Source organism: Lineus longissimus, chromosome 19 (assembly GCF_910592395.1).
Source record: "Lineus longissimus chromosome 19, tnLinLong1.2, whole genome shotgun sequence".
Taxonomy (NCBI): domain Eukaryota; kingdom Metazoa; phylum Nemertea; class Pilidiophora; order Heteronemertea; family Lineidae; genus Lineus; species Lineus longissimus.
In genome coordinates, this window is record NC_088326.1 from 4,875,787 (window position 1) to 4,893,383 (window position 17,597).

Sequence of the window (17,597 nt, forward strand, 5' to 3'; positions counted from 1 at the left end):
TTCACAAGAGGAAACTCACTGGTTATTATTCGGTAGAACAACGAAGCCAGCAAGGAAAAGGGGAATTTCAAAGAATATACCGACTTGCTCGACCTGATTATTCTGACCAAGCCTTTGTCGTTTACTCCATCAGGAGGAATCCAGCCAAATGTGTAGTGTTTGGTGTTTTTACTGTTGTTGAAGAGAAAGGGAGAGGTCAGGAGATCAACCATGTGAACAAATACGGAAGAGAGCTGGATGTGTACTTGAACATTCACGGAAACACTAAATTTCAAATTCACATAACTGCCACCCATGATGTAATTGTTCATATCAGAATTCACGCGTGTATCTTGCTCTACACAGAAAGAAGCAACTTCACCCGGAAAACGACAATAGGACGATTGCTAGTACATCGTATTGTTGCCTTTGAAATGACCACAATTATACTGATTGACATTACAAAGAAAAGCACGAAGCGAGGAAAACCTGTTTTGATTGAATATCTACCTCTTCCCGAATTTATGCCACTTTTTTGGCACTTCCACAAAACATATCGGATGCTCGTAACTATCACTTGTGAAACCTCTATTACTATGGCGAAGGACGGTACGTTGGTGTCACTGGATAGTGGAGGAAGTTCACCATTAATCATGAAAACCCCCGTTTAAATCAACCTGCAGCCGTCGTGTTGTGTCTTTGTTCGCATTTGAGTTAGTTTAAAGGGACAACTTAGGCGTGATAGTTGGCTGGTCAGGAGTATATATATATGTGTGTTTATTCGTCGAGAAATAGTTCTGACACATGTGGTGCATTTACAGATTTGTGCTGGGTGCTAGGTGCTTGTTTACAACGATCTATTTACATATCCGTGAAAAATCAAGGTTCAAAGAATTTAACTAGTGCACAGAAAATCAATCATTTCTGTTAATTCCCTATGATTAAACGCCGCATCCCCTACGTCTCGCATGACCATCAATTCGCTAATCTGTTCCGCTAACCTATTTTGCCCGTTCTTATCATTCACTATATAAAAAACCCTCAACATATCTCCCCAGCTGTCCACATTGTTCCTATCTAACCCATATTTTGCATACAACATGTTGACACTTCTCCCCAGTGAAGATTCACTCCCCTGACACACAAGTTTAAAACACAAGCTGACAAATACATTCTTAGATGAAGACATACCACCCATAAAATTCATTAACCGTTTTTCTAATTCAATTTCAATACAAAAGTCGTGAACAATGCACGGCAGTAAATCATTGTGAGTCCTGTATGGTAGATTTAAAACCCGTCGCAGACACTTCCGCCACGCAACAAACAATTCCTCCATATAAGGCTTAGACGAGCCCAGAAGCTGAGAACCATATAAAGACATACAAAAACTTTTGAAAAGTGCGTACCTTACATGCGCATGGGCAAATCTGAACTGTGCCATTAACATGTTAGTTCTTTTGTACAAGTCATTTATTAAAAGCTCTACTCTTCTCCGATCAACACGAGGACCCAAAAGGACCCAAAATTACCCTGCTTGACACCATTCGCCGCCACCAGAAGTATCCGCGACAAATGCTGAGTTCTTAGAATGATTTTGGACGGTGTTTGTTGCGAGGCAGTTTTGGACATGGCATGTGAATTTCAGGCAGCCTTATGGTTGCCCCGTTCTAGTGCATTGTTTATTGCAGTTCAATAAATATTCAATTATCCTGTTTTATCATGTTTGAGAAGTCACGGTCCTACTGGAAGCCATTTTTTTGTATAAAAAATCAACATATCTCATAACAATCTTGTCACTAATGTCAGGCTTTTTTTTCGTAATTGTAAGAGAGTGCGACAAGTGCATTCATTTACTCTGAAAATACGGGAGGTATTGACTTCTCGAGTGATATCATGCAGCTTAGCTTGTCCACCAAGCCATATCTTTAAGTATCATCGTCCAGGAGATGGAATCAGATATCCAACTTTCGAATCATCGTACAGGCCTCACGACTTACCGAGGTGTCGTGGCCTGAGAACGGGGACGATTTTTCAATAAAGTTGGGATATTTTCGTTCCCGGAGTTCGACAATATATTGTCTGGTGATGATGTTTTTCTTGCACTTTTTGCATTATATAAAGAGGAAAACTTCACCGCCAGCTTGTTCTGATGGCGAACGAATAGCAGGGTGTGCATTAACTGACGAGCAAACACTGCATATAGCATTTCAGTGGTAAACCTCCCTCATCGATCATCAATCAATGGAAATGACGCCATTGTCCAAATAACCAGTTTAGGTCTCATAATAAAGGGTGTTTCAATGTATTCATACGCAGTGTCCCCCAGTACGATAGTTCCTCAAAAATCGTTGATTTCTTGGTTCTCAGTTTAGGCCAGTGTTGATTTAGCAATTGTTTTGGCAAAGACATGTTGTTGGGAATTTCTGAAACACGGAGCGCTGCTCAATATGCTGATAACAAGAACATTTTACTGCTGCTGCCAACGTATGTGTACACCGTACATAGGATGTGCGTCGGGCCTGTCTGTAAATGCCGTCCAGTGCCAGTTGGTGCGTTTTTCGCTGATTTGTGCAAAATTCAATATATCTCAAAAACTCAATGGTTGGCCCTAGCTTTTAATTTTTTTTTACGTAGCTTAAGGAACTTTCTTTCACGGAAGAATGGCCACCATAAGAGTTATCCAGAAGAAATGTGTAACTTTTGTTTTTTTCTGTGATTGTCCGGCCCAATTGGCAATATTGCCATTTAGGATATCATGGTGAACAGAGCTAGTAGCCAATGCAACGCTTATGATTTAATATCCAGCAGAAAGAGGGGAATCAGGCGTTCCCAGTGATATACGACAGAAATGAGTCGTCTGCATGCAATCACATTGGAAACACATTTTAAAATAGATGTCACATCTTGTTAACGGGGCACGCGATTATCGCCAACATTCGGGAAAACTCCTTGACGAGACCTTAAGATGGAATGACAACATTTTCATGAGCACAGAAACTATTAGTTTCAACTTAACCACGTAGCTATGAATAATTTGAATACTTTCCAACAAAATTAATATTTAAACGAAATACGCAATATTGGTGAACAGAGCGCCGTTTAAAACAACAATGCGTCATCGTTTTTCCAACGCATTTCCAGTAGGCCCGACGTGAAACTCGGCCCCTTTTCATCACATTTTAGCATCTCATGAAAACGGAGGTGTCTTATTAGAGAATCCAGTCAGATTTTATGCACATGTTACAAAGGAATGCCTTGATTATCTGAAAACACACTCTGTTCGGCGTTCCCAAGGTCAGTTTGCTTGCAGCGCGAGTGCAAATCACCAAATGCAGTGAGCTTGAAGAGGAACCTGCTTTTCGTGCAGTTTCCGCCAAATGTGAACACTGCGGTGGCACAAGGCATGAACTCAACCCATTGACTCAACAAATTATGCTTCTATATGATATCTGTTGAATATAATAAGAACACTGCACGAGTGGCTGATCCTCATATCCAGATTGCACGAGATGATTTTCTACGGCCTGAAAGCTCGAGACCGTCATATACCACAAATATCGCCATAATATAAAAAATGAAACGGCCAGGGGCCATTGTGCTCACGGTATAGATATTTGGCGCTTTGTAATTCATCCAGGTTAAGAAACATTGTACATGTATAGTATATAGGTCAAACCAAAGTCGGTATGACATTGTGATGTATCGTTGCTTGGAGTAAGTACCATAAGAATATCATCAACAGTGATGATGGAAGCAGTTCAAACCAACTAATCGAGAAATTGATAGATGCGCCCGATGACGAATTAAGAACACTGTTAAACGATGTGTAACGATTCAGCAAAGGTGTAATGTTTATCAGAAAAAGCATAGTTCTGAATTCTAAAATACCTTGGTACCGTAAAGTCAACTTTTAAATGGAAAATGCATAAGCCTCGTTCTGAGAGCGGAGTGTTTTGGACACGCAACCAAGATGCTCTACCAAAGTTCCCTCGGGTAACACTAAAATGTGGAAACCATGCACACGTCACGTCAATGGAATTTCGGCTCACTTCAGAAGTTTGAGGCGCTCAAAACACTGCTTCAAACACAAATCAGTCAAGGAAGCATCAACCACCCTAAGTTTTTTAATGAGCACTACACATATTTGCCGAGAAAAACGCTCCAAATAGCCCATTTGCGCGGATTTTAGCATCACTTGAGCGAGCCGATGCGGACTTCCTATGCGCGCTGTACAAAATGTATATGTCTCATTTTCTGTAACGTTGCCGTAATATAATGTAAACAATGGCGCTACCGGCGCTCCGGCCGGGCCGGCGATGGATGGAATTTGCCAAATTCGCACATATTCAAGTTATTTTCGTGGCCTATCTTTTTAAGTTTGAGGTATTTTAGAATAGAAATTGAACCCTCGGCTTCGGACCTTGGTTGAGTTACCAAGACACTCTCGGGTGGAGCTAAAATTTCGTCCAAACCCTCGCCTGTCGGCTCGGGTTTGGACTGTATTTTAGCTCCACCCGAGAGTGTCTTGGTAACTCAACCAAGGTCCTCCGCCTCGGGTTCAATTCCTTAAGCCATATTTGTCTCCTTTTTTTGTTCTAAAATCAAAGTCTATAGATACGTGAAATTCAGTACATAATTCTGTTACGCTGTAGTGATTGTTAGCAGAGTTAAATGCAAAATCCGCATCAAGGGAACTTCCATTTGCATAAGTATCTTCCTAACTTGATAGTAAATATGAAATTGGTAGATGGATTTGACAATTGCGGGATTTTAACCTCTGTCACATCCGGTAGTCCAGACAACGTTATGGTGCAATAAACAGCAAAGTTCAGCTGATTCTGATAGAATGTCATTGTGACGGACTTCACCAGACAGCTCGGAGAAGCTTCCACAGATTTAATTTATTTTAGGCCTCTATTTTTCCACAGAAGGTGTAACCATGTAACATTTCTTCCAGGTTTATTATCATCGTTATTGTTGCATATGCTCTGGACTATCACTGTGGCCTGGTGCTCGGTTTGCCTGCGCTATCCATCAGCAATTGAAACATTTACTAACGACTAAACAAGCTATACAAAATGAAACGGCCAGGGGCCATTGTGCTCACCGTATACATCTTTTATTAGGCAGGATCATGCTTAGTTTAGAGGTGAATATGGTGAACACAATCAGGCATGAAGACTTTTTTTAGATGTGTATTGATGTCAAGTAATAAGACAGGGCAGTATATATAAGTTTATGATCCAACCAATAATTGTCTATGACATCAACAAGATCAATATCGTGTGATTGCTAAGAGTCCCTGCAATAAAAAATTCATCGAAAAAAAGTCATTAATAAGCGAGATATTGCACATCCTACTTTTTCAGTTTTGACCCCCTGGTGGCCAAATCAAGAATCAGATCAGGCCAAAATTCGGTGTCAGAGATTATCTGATGTAGGGGGTTACATGTACCAACTTTCAAGTTCATAGCTTTAGCAGTTAAGAAACGTGCCATAGTTACACTCGAACGGTCAATTTACGCCATTTGACCTCTGTGACCTAGAAAAGGAGGTCAAATCCAAAAATCATAGGAAATGTGATGTATCCTTGCTAGGAGTCCCTGCCATAAAAATTTTATCGAAAACAATTCACTCAAATAGGCAAGATATTGCACTTCTTCCTTTTTCCGTTATGGCCCCCTGGTGGCCGAATAAAGAATCAGATCAGGCCAAAATTCGACATCAGACGTTATCTGATGTAGGGGGTTATATGCACCAAGTTTCAAGTTCATAGCTTTACTGGTTAAGAAACGTGCCATAGTTTACACTCTAACAGCCAATTTACGCCATATGACTTCTGTGACCTTGAAAAGTAGGTCAAATTGAAAACCCGTAAAATAAGTGATGTATTCTTCCAAACAGTACCTACCATAAGAATTTTATCGAAAACAAGTCACTTATAAGCGAGATATCACACTTTTTAGATTTCCACTTTTGGCCCCCTGGTGGCAAAGTTAGGAATCAGATCGAACCAAAATTCAGCGCCAGAGGCTATGTGATATAGGGGGTTATATGTACCAAGTTTCAAGTTCATAGCTTTAGTGGTTAAGAAACGTGCCATAGTTTACACTCTAATGGCCAATTTACGCCATATGACCTCTGTGACCTTGAAAAGTAGGTCAAATTGAAAACCCGTATAATATAAAATGTATATTTGCTATGAGCACCTACAACAAAAGTTTTATCGAAAACAAGTCACTTATAAGCGAGATATCACACTTTTTAGATTTCCACTTTTGGCCCCCTGGTGGCAAAGTTAGGAATCAGATCGAACCAAAATTCAGCACCAGAGGCTATGTGATATAGGGGGTTATATGTACCAAGTTTCAAGTTCATAGCTTTAGTGGTTAAGAAACGTGCCATAGTTTACACTCTAATGGCCAATTTACGCCATATGACCTCTGCGACCTTGAAAACAAGGTCAAATTAAAAACCCGTATAATATAAAATGTATATTTGCTATGAGTACCTACAACAAAAGTTTTATCGAAAACAAGTCACTAATAAGCGAGATATCACACTTTTTAGATATCGACATTTGGCCCCCTGGTGGCCAAACAGAGAATCAGATCGGACCGAAAATCAGTGTCAGAGGTCAGCTGACCTAGGGTATTCTGTGTACAAAGTTTCAAGTTCATAGCCCTAGCAGTTAAGAAACGTGCCACTGTTAGGATACGACGACGACGACGACGACGACGACGACGACGGACACAGCGCTATCGTATAGACTCCCCTTACGGTGAGCCAAAAAGCCTGATTTGCATAATGGTGAGCTTCATGACCAGATTAACATGTTTGGGTTAAGGAATTGAACCCGAGGCGGAGGACCTTGGTTGAGTTACCAAGACACTCGAGGGTGGAGCTAAAATAAGGGTTTGGACGAAATTTTAGCTCCACTCGACCAATTTATATTCTAAAATACCTCAAACTTAAAAAGATAGGCCACGAAAATAACTTGAATATGTGCGAATTTGGCAAATTCCATCCATCGCCGGCCCGGAGCGCCGGTAGCGCCGTTGTTTACATTATGTTACGGCAACATTACAGAAAATGAGACATGTACATTTTGTACAGCGCGCATAGGAAGTCCGCATCGGCTCGCTCAAGTGATGCTAAAATCAGCGCAAATGGGCTATTTGGAGCGTTTTTCTCGGCAAATATGTGTAGTGCTCATTAAAAAACTTAGGGTGGTTGATGCTTCCTTGGCTGATTTGTGTTTGAAGCAGTGTTTTGAGAGCCTCAAACTTCTGAAGTAAGCTGAAATTCCATTGTGGTGACGTGTGCATGGTTTCCACATTTTAGTGCAACCCGAGGGAACTTTGGTAGAGCATCTTGGTTGCGTGTCCAAAACACTCCACTCTCAGATCGAGGCTTATGCATTTTCCATTTAAAAGTTGACTTTACGGTACCAAGGTATTTTAGAATGTCAAGTAAATACAAGTACTTTGTCACCAAAAATCTACATAAGATATAAAGTTCCGATGGTTGTGTGTGCAATGCGTGATTTGAAATGATTACATCTACTACTTCGACACTTCGAAAAACGGAAGTATTTTGTACAGCGTGGCCTTTATTAGCCTGACCTGTTGTTTAGTAGCGTCATCTCAATTTTCATTCTTAAGATGGCGACGCAATGAAACCCCCTTGTTCATCTATCACCGCAAGTCTTCTGGACTACGAGAGAACACCGAGACATCTCAACGACTGTACCCCATGTTGTTTCTGGCCTAACAGATCTTGACTCATTGCCTGCTGATATTACCGGTAGCGACGGGCGTGCCGGGAAACATCCTTTCCATCCTCATGGCGAAAAGTAAACACAACAGTGCGCTCTCCCCGTGTACCTACATTAAGGCAATGGCCGTGGCGGACACTTTGATGCTCATTCAACACGCGGTTTTTCATCCTGTTCGGATCCTTGGATTTGACTCTTGATTTTGGTCTCTCCAGCCTAATTGGGGCTGAGTCCTGTAGACTTTAAGAGCTAAAACTTCTACAATGGCTTCCTTTTTCAGTTTCTGCTGCTCGGGGACTTCGCTCAGGATCCACTGCCTATTATACCGTTCTGTTGTGCTGTGGTTTTAGTGCAACTATTACAGATAAGATTGGATTACATGGTTCTCGAAAATGCCCACTGCCAATTTGAAACCACCAAATATTTACAAATTACACAGGCAACTGGAGTTAACCACGATATAAGGGTCAAAAATCAATAATCAGAATCTTTCAAAATATCTAGGACTTCACAGGATGACATGAAACATGCCGATCCACCACCGTTGTGCGTATGTCCATACTTCATCGCCGATAAACTCCCCCCTGCTCGGCCGTCAGAAGGGATGTTACTTTATCAGTAGTCTCCCTGCATTCCCTTCCTTTCCCACGCGTCCTACGTCGAGAAAACACTAACATTACACTCACTCGTGTTTGTCGCACGAGAAACTCACTGAAAGCCATCATAATGGAAGACCTGGTGTTCTATGAGTAACGGTTCCAGGGATGCTGACCTAAATGCTCGGTGCATGTTGAATAGGAGAAGGGTAACCTGATCCTAAGGTTGGCACTATTAATTCAGGCCGTCATTCAATTACTTTGTGTCGAGCAAATTGATTGGCCACCCGTTTATGATGGTTCGTCTGACAGATTTCCTGGCCCTTTGTGTCGGCAGTGAAAGGAGGAGACTTTAAGACTGATATTCACCACCGATAAGTCGGCATGGACATGAAGTAGATTGTTTGTCTTTTGTTATTTTCATTTTATTACTGTCACTCGATTTGCCAGTGCGCTACCGATGCCTTGGGTACATCAGCGTCTTTTTATTTGAAAGACTCTGGGTACATGCAATATTGAGTCAAAGAATTGTTGGTTCGATCAATTTTATTCTCATATGGCTTTCACCATGCAGTTATTAAATGAGACTAACATCACCCGCATCGCCGATGCAGTTTTCAAAGTGTCGAAAGATTGTATCAGCGTCATTACCTCCGCTTATACTGCCGATGCAGTTCTCTGTCTCTGAGCCACATCGTCCGGGCTGGAATGTTGCCCGTCGCGTGCGGTAGAATGCCTTACCATAGGTCGTACCGCGCACGTTCATCTGCCTCGTCTTTCGCCATTCGGTACCGTCGCCGCAGGTAGAGATGACGTCGACGTCAATGTTGTTTGTGTTGAGCCTGTATCTGTTGATGGTGCCGATGATCATAGCCGCACCAGGACCTTGGTATGACAAATCCTTACCAGTCGAGTCCTCGGAACCAGTGCTCGTTTCATCCGTTTCTGCCCTCTCGATGGTTGTGGCTCCGCCTCGTGTATGTTCCGCACCAAAGCTAATTGTCGTACCAGAGCCAAGGAATCCAGCAGTTAATTCGGCACTGACTTGGAGCGTACTAGCCCAGTTGAATTCACGACCATTTGCTATGGTAAAAGCCGCAGTTCGGGTTACGGAGTCGGTTCTGTATAATTTGAGCGTTGACGTATCGCTACTGCAGGTCTGGTCAGATGCTATGCCTATTACCATCGCTCCCTCATCGACGGTTTCAATGGGGTTTACTACTTCGAGCTGCCTTACCTGACAACCGACGTACAAACAGGTATCGATGCTCCATACGCGGTCGCTGAAAAGAGAGAGAATGCCAATCCAGAAATATTCGAAGGGCGCTGAGTAGGATAATGAGGTGTTACAGGGGGCAGGATAGAACTGTTCTCTCCTCAGAGCAAGATAACAGTATAAAATGCTTCTGGAGATTTATAGACCTTAGCAATGTACCGAATGCATTCATTACGCTTATCAGTTAATCACATACTCGCGTATATTCCTCTCCATCGATTTATAGCAAGAACACGAGTTTAGTACAAGAAATGAATCGAGAGCGAGAAATCGGCTATTGTTAATTATGCGCATATTAATTCAAATATTACGTCACTGCTCTCCGATTGGCTAATGTGTTGTGAACTCTCCGGCTCGCCATACAGGGTAGAAATTGTTATCTGTTTGTCAAGCCGGGCATGCCAAACTCTGTTGATTTTCAGTGCTGTTCGGCAAGCGGCTCTCCAAACAGGGCAAAAAATGATGCCGGTTCGGCAAGCGGCTTGCCAAATATACCTGGCCTAGATTTTTAAGGCCAGGGCTGAGTTGTTCAAAAGCATGTTAGCTTTAACGGAGACGTTAAGTCTTAACGTGAAAATTTCTGTGGGTTTAACTGAAAGAGATAACGTCCTAAAGGATACTTATAGGCCAATCAATCTAGCTCATTTTAGGGCTTGACCCACCACAAATTGCAAAAGAAACGATTCCACCTGTATTCATTCAGGAATGACCCCCTAAACACCATACTAAAAATCTCAATGAATCCAAATAGGGGAAGGGGGTCAAATATGCTAATTTATGCTAATTAATAGCCAAATATAGGGAAACAATGACTTTTGTCCAAAATCATCCAAATTAGTCAATCAAGGTGTCTAATCATATGTTTTCGGTATCAAGGAAATCATTGAAACCATTCTTGACGAGAAAAAATATGTTGCATCGTGGGTAATATGTTAATTAGTCACCAATTTTTGCCGATTTTCTAAGAAATCTTGATATTAGTAATTTTCGTCAAAGATTCTCCTGTTGTGACCACTTATGAGTCTAACCCAATGGACTTAGAGGCAATGAAACCTAATAAATATGGTTTTAAAACAATAAAAGGCATTGCATCATGTGAAATATGCTTATTACCCACCGCAAGTACTGATTGAATTGGACACTTTTCTAGTCATTTAGTCATTATCATCTTCATTGTCAATGCCACTGTCATTCATTACAATAAGTTCAATGTTTGTGCAACTGGTACCCGCACAGTGGCTACAGGCAGAAGAACATAGAAGGCCATGCCTCAGACATGTGCATCTAAGTGTGCTGCACCCAGTTTTACACTCGCATCTGAACATCTCAAGCAATTTGCTTTGTGCCGCCGGCAGGTCTGTCGTATTTGGCAACAACTGTCCCCCGAGTTCTTTCCAGCCCCACTCGGATGGCTCAAGGTCCGACACATCTCCTTTCCACTCTTGAATTTGGAAGAACACTCCCAAGCTATGATATGTAGCAGCAGCTGATGTAGAGGGCAAATTCTTTGCCTCTACTCCTTTTTCACCTTATCACAATATCGTTTAATAACGCAAACTGTTCAGATCATCTTTTTCTGCTCCGTTAAAAACGCCTACTAAGGCTTCCTCCCCTTCCTTGATGATATCCTCCTTGGGAGTGTCATTATCGCCACTGAAAACCTGTGCGAGTTTTCAGAACTTTGCATTCTTTATGATCATTTTTAGTGCGCCGGCTTTGCCAATTCCTTGTACTCTTGAAGTTGAGTCAAATCCTAGTATAGTATAAATAAATAAGATGTGTGAACACACATTTTCACCAAGTGTGGCTTTCGTCTTCTTTGTGTCCCAGACTCTATGCTTGGTTGAATTTGCCTTGGGCTCTGGTCTGAAGAAGATGTCGTATGAGTTGATATCCGCATGGTAACATAGCAGTACGAGTAAATCGGTGTCGTCACCAACATGGACAGTTTGGATTGATATTGCAGATTCAATAGCTGCATCAACGATCATTGCATCTGCATCGCCCTCCGCATGAATTATTTGGCATCCAGTCATTTCTAACATATTACCAAGCATTTTGAGGAAACGCTGCTTGTTGTCCTTGCTCTTTTATAGGAAGTTTTCCTTCTTCATACAGAGATTTGTTTGTCCAGTGAAGATGACACTTGTCCCCGCACAACCTCCTGTACGTCGTATGTGCGTCACATCCTTTATTGAGGACCCATCCTCGTATCCATCGAACACGACTGTTGGCGTACCATATTTCCGGGAAATGTAATCAACATACATTTTACCAATGTCCTCAAAGCTTTCCAATGTGGCCAAGGTAACCGCATAAGTAATGCACCTCCATCCACGACAAAGTTGACACCAGATTTGGGAACAGATTCGGGCTGATAATCTTTCACAATTTCCCACATTGCATCCGCAAGAGATGCTTTATAAGCATGTCTTGGCAGAACTGGGGATTCAAAAAGTGCTGCTGGAAAACTACACAACTCGTACTCGAATGCGGTGGCTGGATTATCTTCACTGTTTCAATGACGCACAATCTCTGAAACAGAAGTTGGGGATCGACTTGTACCTTTTCATTCTTAATTGTCAGTGCTGTTTTGGAACCTGACGTGACTGCCTGAGATTTCCTTTTAAACGAATACTCCTGGACATTTTCACTAACCATGGATTCAAGAATGCTTTGTCCAACCTGATGTGCCTTGTCTGCATTCACACTTTCTTCGGCTGTTATCCCATTTATAAGGCCTTGGAGCGATGTGTCTTGTACAAAGGATCCCATTGCTTGAATGCGTCCAGCAGTTTATACATGTCTTTCATATCCCGGTTTTGTCGAGCCTTGCCCATCTCTTTGTGTTGTTCTCTTGGTTCATATCGCACACCAGTAAGAGTCTGCATGGCATTATTCACCTGAGCGCATGCAGGCATTGAAAGCAGCCAAACCAGTCTTTGCATCTCATTCATGCCTCTACCTCTAGTCAGTCCTCCGCGACTCTTAACGCTTCTCATTAGCATCTGCTCAATAATCAGATCTGTTGAAAGTCCAGCCCATCTGTTACTTCTCCGTACCACATGATGTCCTTCTAAAAAACTGTTGTATACATCTGGATGGTCATCTCCAAGGCATGCCATATTCTGAAGATACACATGTGCAGATGTAGTGTACAGATTATGTCCAGATGCTGCAAAGTGACGTGTCCGGCCAGGACACTGAAGGACGGAGGAGGAATATGTGGTTCTTCGATATAAAGATTTTATTCGAAACCTGGAATAAATTATACATTTTAGTACACAGAAAAATTGCCATTTAAAACCAGTGAATAAACCATTTCCATAAACCTAAAACATTGCAAATTATCACAGAATTTTAACGAACAAAACTAAATGTATAATCCTGATGATATTGACGCACATGGTTTCAATGCCTATTAACATGACGCTGGTGATAGAAATAACTGACTGAATCCAACTTATCTGGCAATATATTTTGGCAACCTAGCCTGGCCATGAAACCTAATAAGTGAAATAAATGTCTGTATCACCGAAAACCTACACCAATTAACAAGTGATTTAATGAGTGTCTAAATAGGATAAAATTGAAACTTACGAATCCACATATAGTTTGTTTTTCCTGTTTTTTGATAAGATAAAATGTTTGCCCCGGACTTTGTCGCGATCCGTCCACTGTTACGCCTTAAGTTAAAATGTCTCTTGAATGGGCTAATCCCGTGACGGTGCAAAATTACAAGTCATGCGCTCGGATCACGCGACCCTTTGTCCAATGCGTAATTCGCGCCTAAAGACCTAACTTTTAACGCGGGCTTTTCAAATACTGTTTAAATAATATAGTCCATTTCCGTTTCGACTTTTACAGCGAAACACAAAGTATAGAGCATTTCTTGCACAGTACTCAAGTGGAGATTCCAGTTTCCAGTACGTTCCGCCTTGATGAATGTACATACAATTTGCACCATGTCCATGAACTGGAACCAGAGTTGAACTGTCCTAGAGTTCGTCAAGCTTTCTTTTTCCTGCTTGATTTTTTCACTGATTCGACCGAGAATTTCGGACAAGAGGGCATCATCATAACTCTCCCAATCAAGTAACCCATCGAGAAGTTACGCAGCACCTTCTAAATCATTGAGATTGGTGTCTTCATGCGGTGTCTGTGTTTCATCAGGATCTATTTGAATTCCATTCTTCTGCTCCTCACTATCATCTGCACAAGCTGGCAAGGGTAGATTGAAGGCATTTGTAACTAGCATAGTTTGTAAAGTCCCGTACAACAATAAGTGTCCTCGAATTGCCCGTGAAACCGCCTTGCCTGTTAGGATGTGCTTCACACTATTGGCAGCGTACACTGTTTCCAATAATTCCTGCAAACCTGAGCCTGCCATCAGATAGGCCATACTGCCAAGGAAGCTCATTTGCAAATAAAATCCACCTGATCTCAGCACAAGAGATTTGACACAGCTTGTGACCCGATGCTTTGATGAGCGTAGCCTTCCAGAAGAGGGGCTGATTGAAAGTAAGAACAGGGATGACTCCATACACACTTAGATGCACATGTCTGAGGCTATGTTCTTCTGCCTGTAGCCACTGCGAGGGTACCAGTTGCACAAACATTGAAATTATTGTAATGAATGACAGTGACATTGACAATGATGATGACGATGTCTAAATGACTAGAAAAGTATCCATTTTAATCAGCACTTGCGGTGGGTAATTAGCATATTTCACATGATGCAATGCCTTTTATTGTTTTAATACCATATTTCTTAAGTTTCATTGCCTCTAAGTTTATTGGGGTAGACTCTTAAATGGTCACAAAAGGAGAATTTGTGACGAAAATTACTAATATCAAGATTTCTTAGAAAATCGACAAAAATTGGTGACTAATTAACATATTACCCACGATGCAACATATTTTTTCTCGTCAAGAATGGTTTCATTGATTTCCTTGATACCGAAAACATATGATTAGACACCTTGATTGACTAATTTGGATGATTTTGGACAAAAGTCATTGTTTCCCTATATTTGGCTACTAATTAGCATAAATTAGCATATTTGACCCCCTTCCCCTATTTGGATTCATTGAGATTTTTAGTATGGTGTTTAGGGGGTCATTCCTGAATGAATACAGGTGGAATCGTTTTTTTTGCAATTTGTGGTGGGTCAACTGGCTAATTTGACTGGCCTATTAACGTAACCGTTAGGGATAAGGTGACTCTTGTACTTTTGAACAAACGGGCAGGTTGGCAGACTGACATGCAAACTTGATACAGTTCAAGGGGAGGGGGTCCGAAAAATTGGTGGTTGGGGGAAACATACTTTAAGGATGGCCCTTTTTCAATCCAGTGTATAGAATTATGTGACAAATATACATTGGAACCTCCCTCAGCTGGCACCTCTCTATTAAGGACAGCACTGGTCAGTCCAGAGGGTGTCCTCAAAAGAGAGGTTCTAGTGGAAGTTTGTTTTGGTCCCAAATTGGTTGTTTCCAATAAAAGTGACCTCTCTATAAAGGACAGCACTTCTCAGTCCCGTGAATGTCCTCGGCAGAGAGGTTCTACTGTAGTTCCTACTCACGCTCCATTGCCTCTGCCATTTTCCCATTGATCCTCCGGGATGTAATAGGTGACTCCGTACATCGCTCGATCGACCTGAAAGTCTTTTTCCATGGTTTCACCCCACTGGTTGATTTCACCCCCGGTTGTTCTACAATCAGTCGCAGGTTTCGTATTGAGCTGAAAGACGATGTCGGTTGTGAGGCTTGAAACCCTAGTGTGGCGATTTCGGGTTTCTGCCGATAGTATTGACTGAAGAGATTGTTGCCACAAGTGTGGGTTCTCGTCACAGAAATTACGAAGTCGGGTTTCCATAAAAGTAACTTTGTTTAGAACCATAAAATGTGTGAACACTTATGTACATATGCGTAAATATGTGCGCATATGCGTATATATATATATAGGCGTACAGTGCCAATTATGGGGTATTGAAATGAGACCTAGAAATCCCGCATGAAAATCAAACCTACATACAGAGGTTGTATATATTATATATATTATATATACCCCACTCATTTATATGTCCAACAACATATATACAATATATATGCCCACCAATTTCCCACTACTATATGCCCTGCAATTTTCCACCACCGTAATTGGGCTTGTTTTGACAATCTGTTTGAGAGAATTTTACTGTATACTGCTGCCACCTGGGGTCACACTATTAATTATTCTTTTAAGGTTGTGTCCCTATATACCCCATAATTATGTCCATCAAAAAACGACCTATTTTACTTTCCATCTCAATTTTGATACAATTAAGATATTTCCAATTTTCTTTCACCAAATTGTTCCATAAGGATCACCATTTTGCAGAAATTAGAAACTTTTTAGGTAGTCAAATTTCAATGATTGATATTAATGTGCTATGTCCAGGGCAGCGACACGAACAGATTCTTGCAATCATGTCTGCCGGAATGTTCCTTAGTAACCTCTGAAATGGTCGACCAATATTATTGTCTCCAACACTCCCAGTCTCCTTAAACTTAGGTATCAGGCGCATGGGTGGATCCAGGAATTTCAGCAGGGGGCGGTCGAGATGGGTTTTCCGGTATTTGAGAACATCAAAAATAGCAAGATTCAGTTGATTTTAGGATGTTTCAGGGCCGTAGGAACGACTTGGGATGGGAGGGGGCTGAGGTGGGTTCTTCAATAAAACATTCACTGTTTAAAGGTCCGGCTCAGGGTGGGGATGTATAGGTGAACCGCCAGCGGGGGGGGGGTCTGATCACTGTCCCCGGAAAAATTTGAAATTTAAAGACCGCAGATGCGTTTTACCGACATTTCAGCACTCTCATTTTCACAACACTGACAAGCCAAATATGGGGGGGGGGGGGGGGGCAGCTGCCCCCTGCTCCTACGGGCTTGCTTTTTTCCTTGGAAAAATAGTGACGAACTTCAAAATTTTTTCTGACAGTGACCTAACCATGTTCCAGTGTTGTGGAAAGTAATCCATGATGTACAAAAATTTTAATATAATTAGGCGCGACCCGACCGCAGAAGAACACGTGGTCGAGAAGACTTAATTGGTAGGATGAGTTTCGGCCCGAGTTTCCAAAATGACTCGGGGGGGGGGGGGCTGAAAGAGGCTTACCAGTCTTTTACAAAGATTATGGTCATGAAGGTATGCCGTTAATTAGGCTGTCTGGTCACGGAAAACTGGATCCGCCCTTGCAGGCGCTCCATAGTCCGTCTGGTCGGCACATTGTCCCCTTCCAAAATCTCTTGCATACTGTCTTTGCGTCACCACTGATTTTATCGCTGAGTATAGGCCACAACGATTTATATCCGGTGCTGGGCATCTACTCAATATCAGCAGAGCATAATGGAGCAATATTATTAGGAACTTTTTTTAGCGGGAAAACAAATTAGGTAGTTTTTGATAGACCACCCTGGAATTATCTTTTCGAAGATGATGGTTAGGCTGTGCCCTTTCCAGTGTAATTTGGTAGAGGATGAAATCCATTTTATTCTGTCATGTCCAAAAGTTTTCAACTTTAACGAAACCTTTTGTAGAAGACCCTCACAATGGTAGAAGTTACTCTTAGTCCCATTGATTTGTTTATTAAGGTTCTTTACTCTCGCAAATTAATGATATTATACTAAAAATATCAACATTTGTCCATTCACTTTACTGTCTCCAGGCTCTGTCCATTGTTATCTTATTGTAGTTCCTTGTTCATATTACTTGGGCAACATCACCAAGATGCCTTTTATCTCACTGAAACAGTAGACCGAGACAGAAACGTCATCTCTCTCCTGGACCAACAAACACCTGCTTTTCCTATAGGCTGTACGGACAATAACAGCCTTTCAAACATACGTGTACATTCAGCAGGGGTTGGTGAGGACTGAGCTAAAACGATGTCCTGCTGTTTATAGGAATATGGTAATATTGAG

At 41.7% G+C, this 17,597-nt stretch overlaps 1 protein-coding gene across 1 annotated transcript; it reads right to left on the minus strand.

Annotated features, from left to right (window-relative positions):
* Nucleotides 1-8,932: 8,932 nt before the first annotated feature.
* On the minus strand, nucleotides 8,933-15,368 carry LOC135503355 (uncharacterized). The gene is made up of 2 exons (XM_064796906.1): nucleotides 15,217-15,368; nucleotides 8,933-9,638 (listed from the first exon to the last, which is right to left on the minus strand). The coding sequence occupies exons 1-2, from the start codon at nucleotides 15,306-15,308 to the stop codon at nucleotides 8,933-8,935; spliced, it is 798 nt and encodes a 265-aa protein (XP_064652976.1). The 5' UTR covers nucleotides 15,309-15,368.
* Nucleotides 15,369-17,597: the final 2,229 nt, after the last annotated feature.

Excerpts from the sequence above, each read along its gene's own strand:
- LOC135503355 (XM_064796906.1), bottom strand. The coding sequence starts at position 15,308 with ATGGAAAAAGACTTTCAGGTCGATCGAGCGATGTACGGAGTCACCTAT. Across the intron at positions 9,639-15,216 it reads AATGGCAGAGGCAATGGAGC|CGACCGCGTATGGAGCATCG; the intron begins GTGAGTAGGAAC and ends CTCTCTTTTCAG.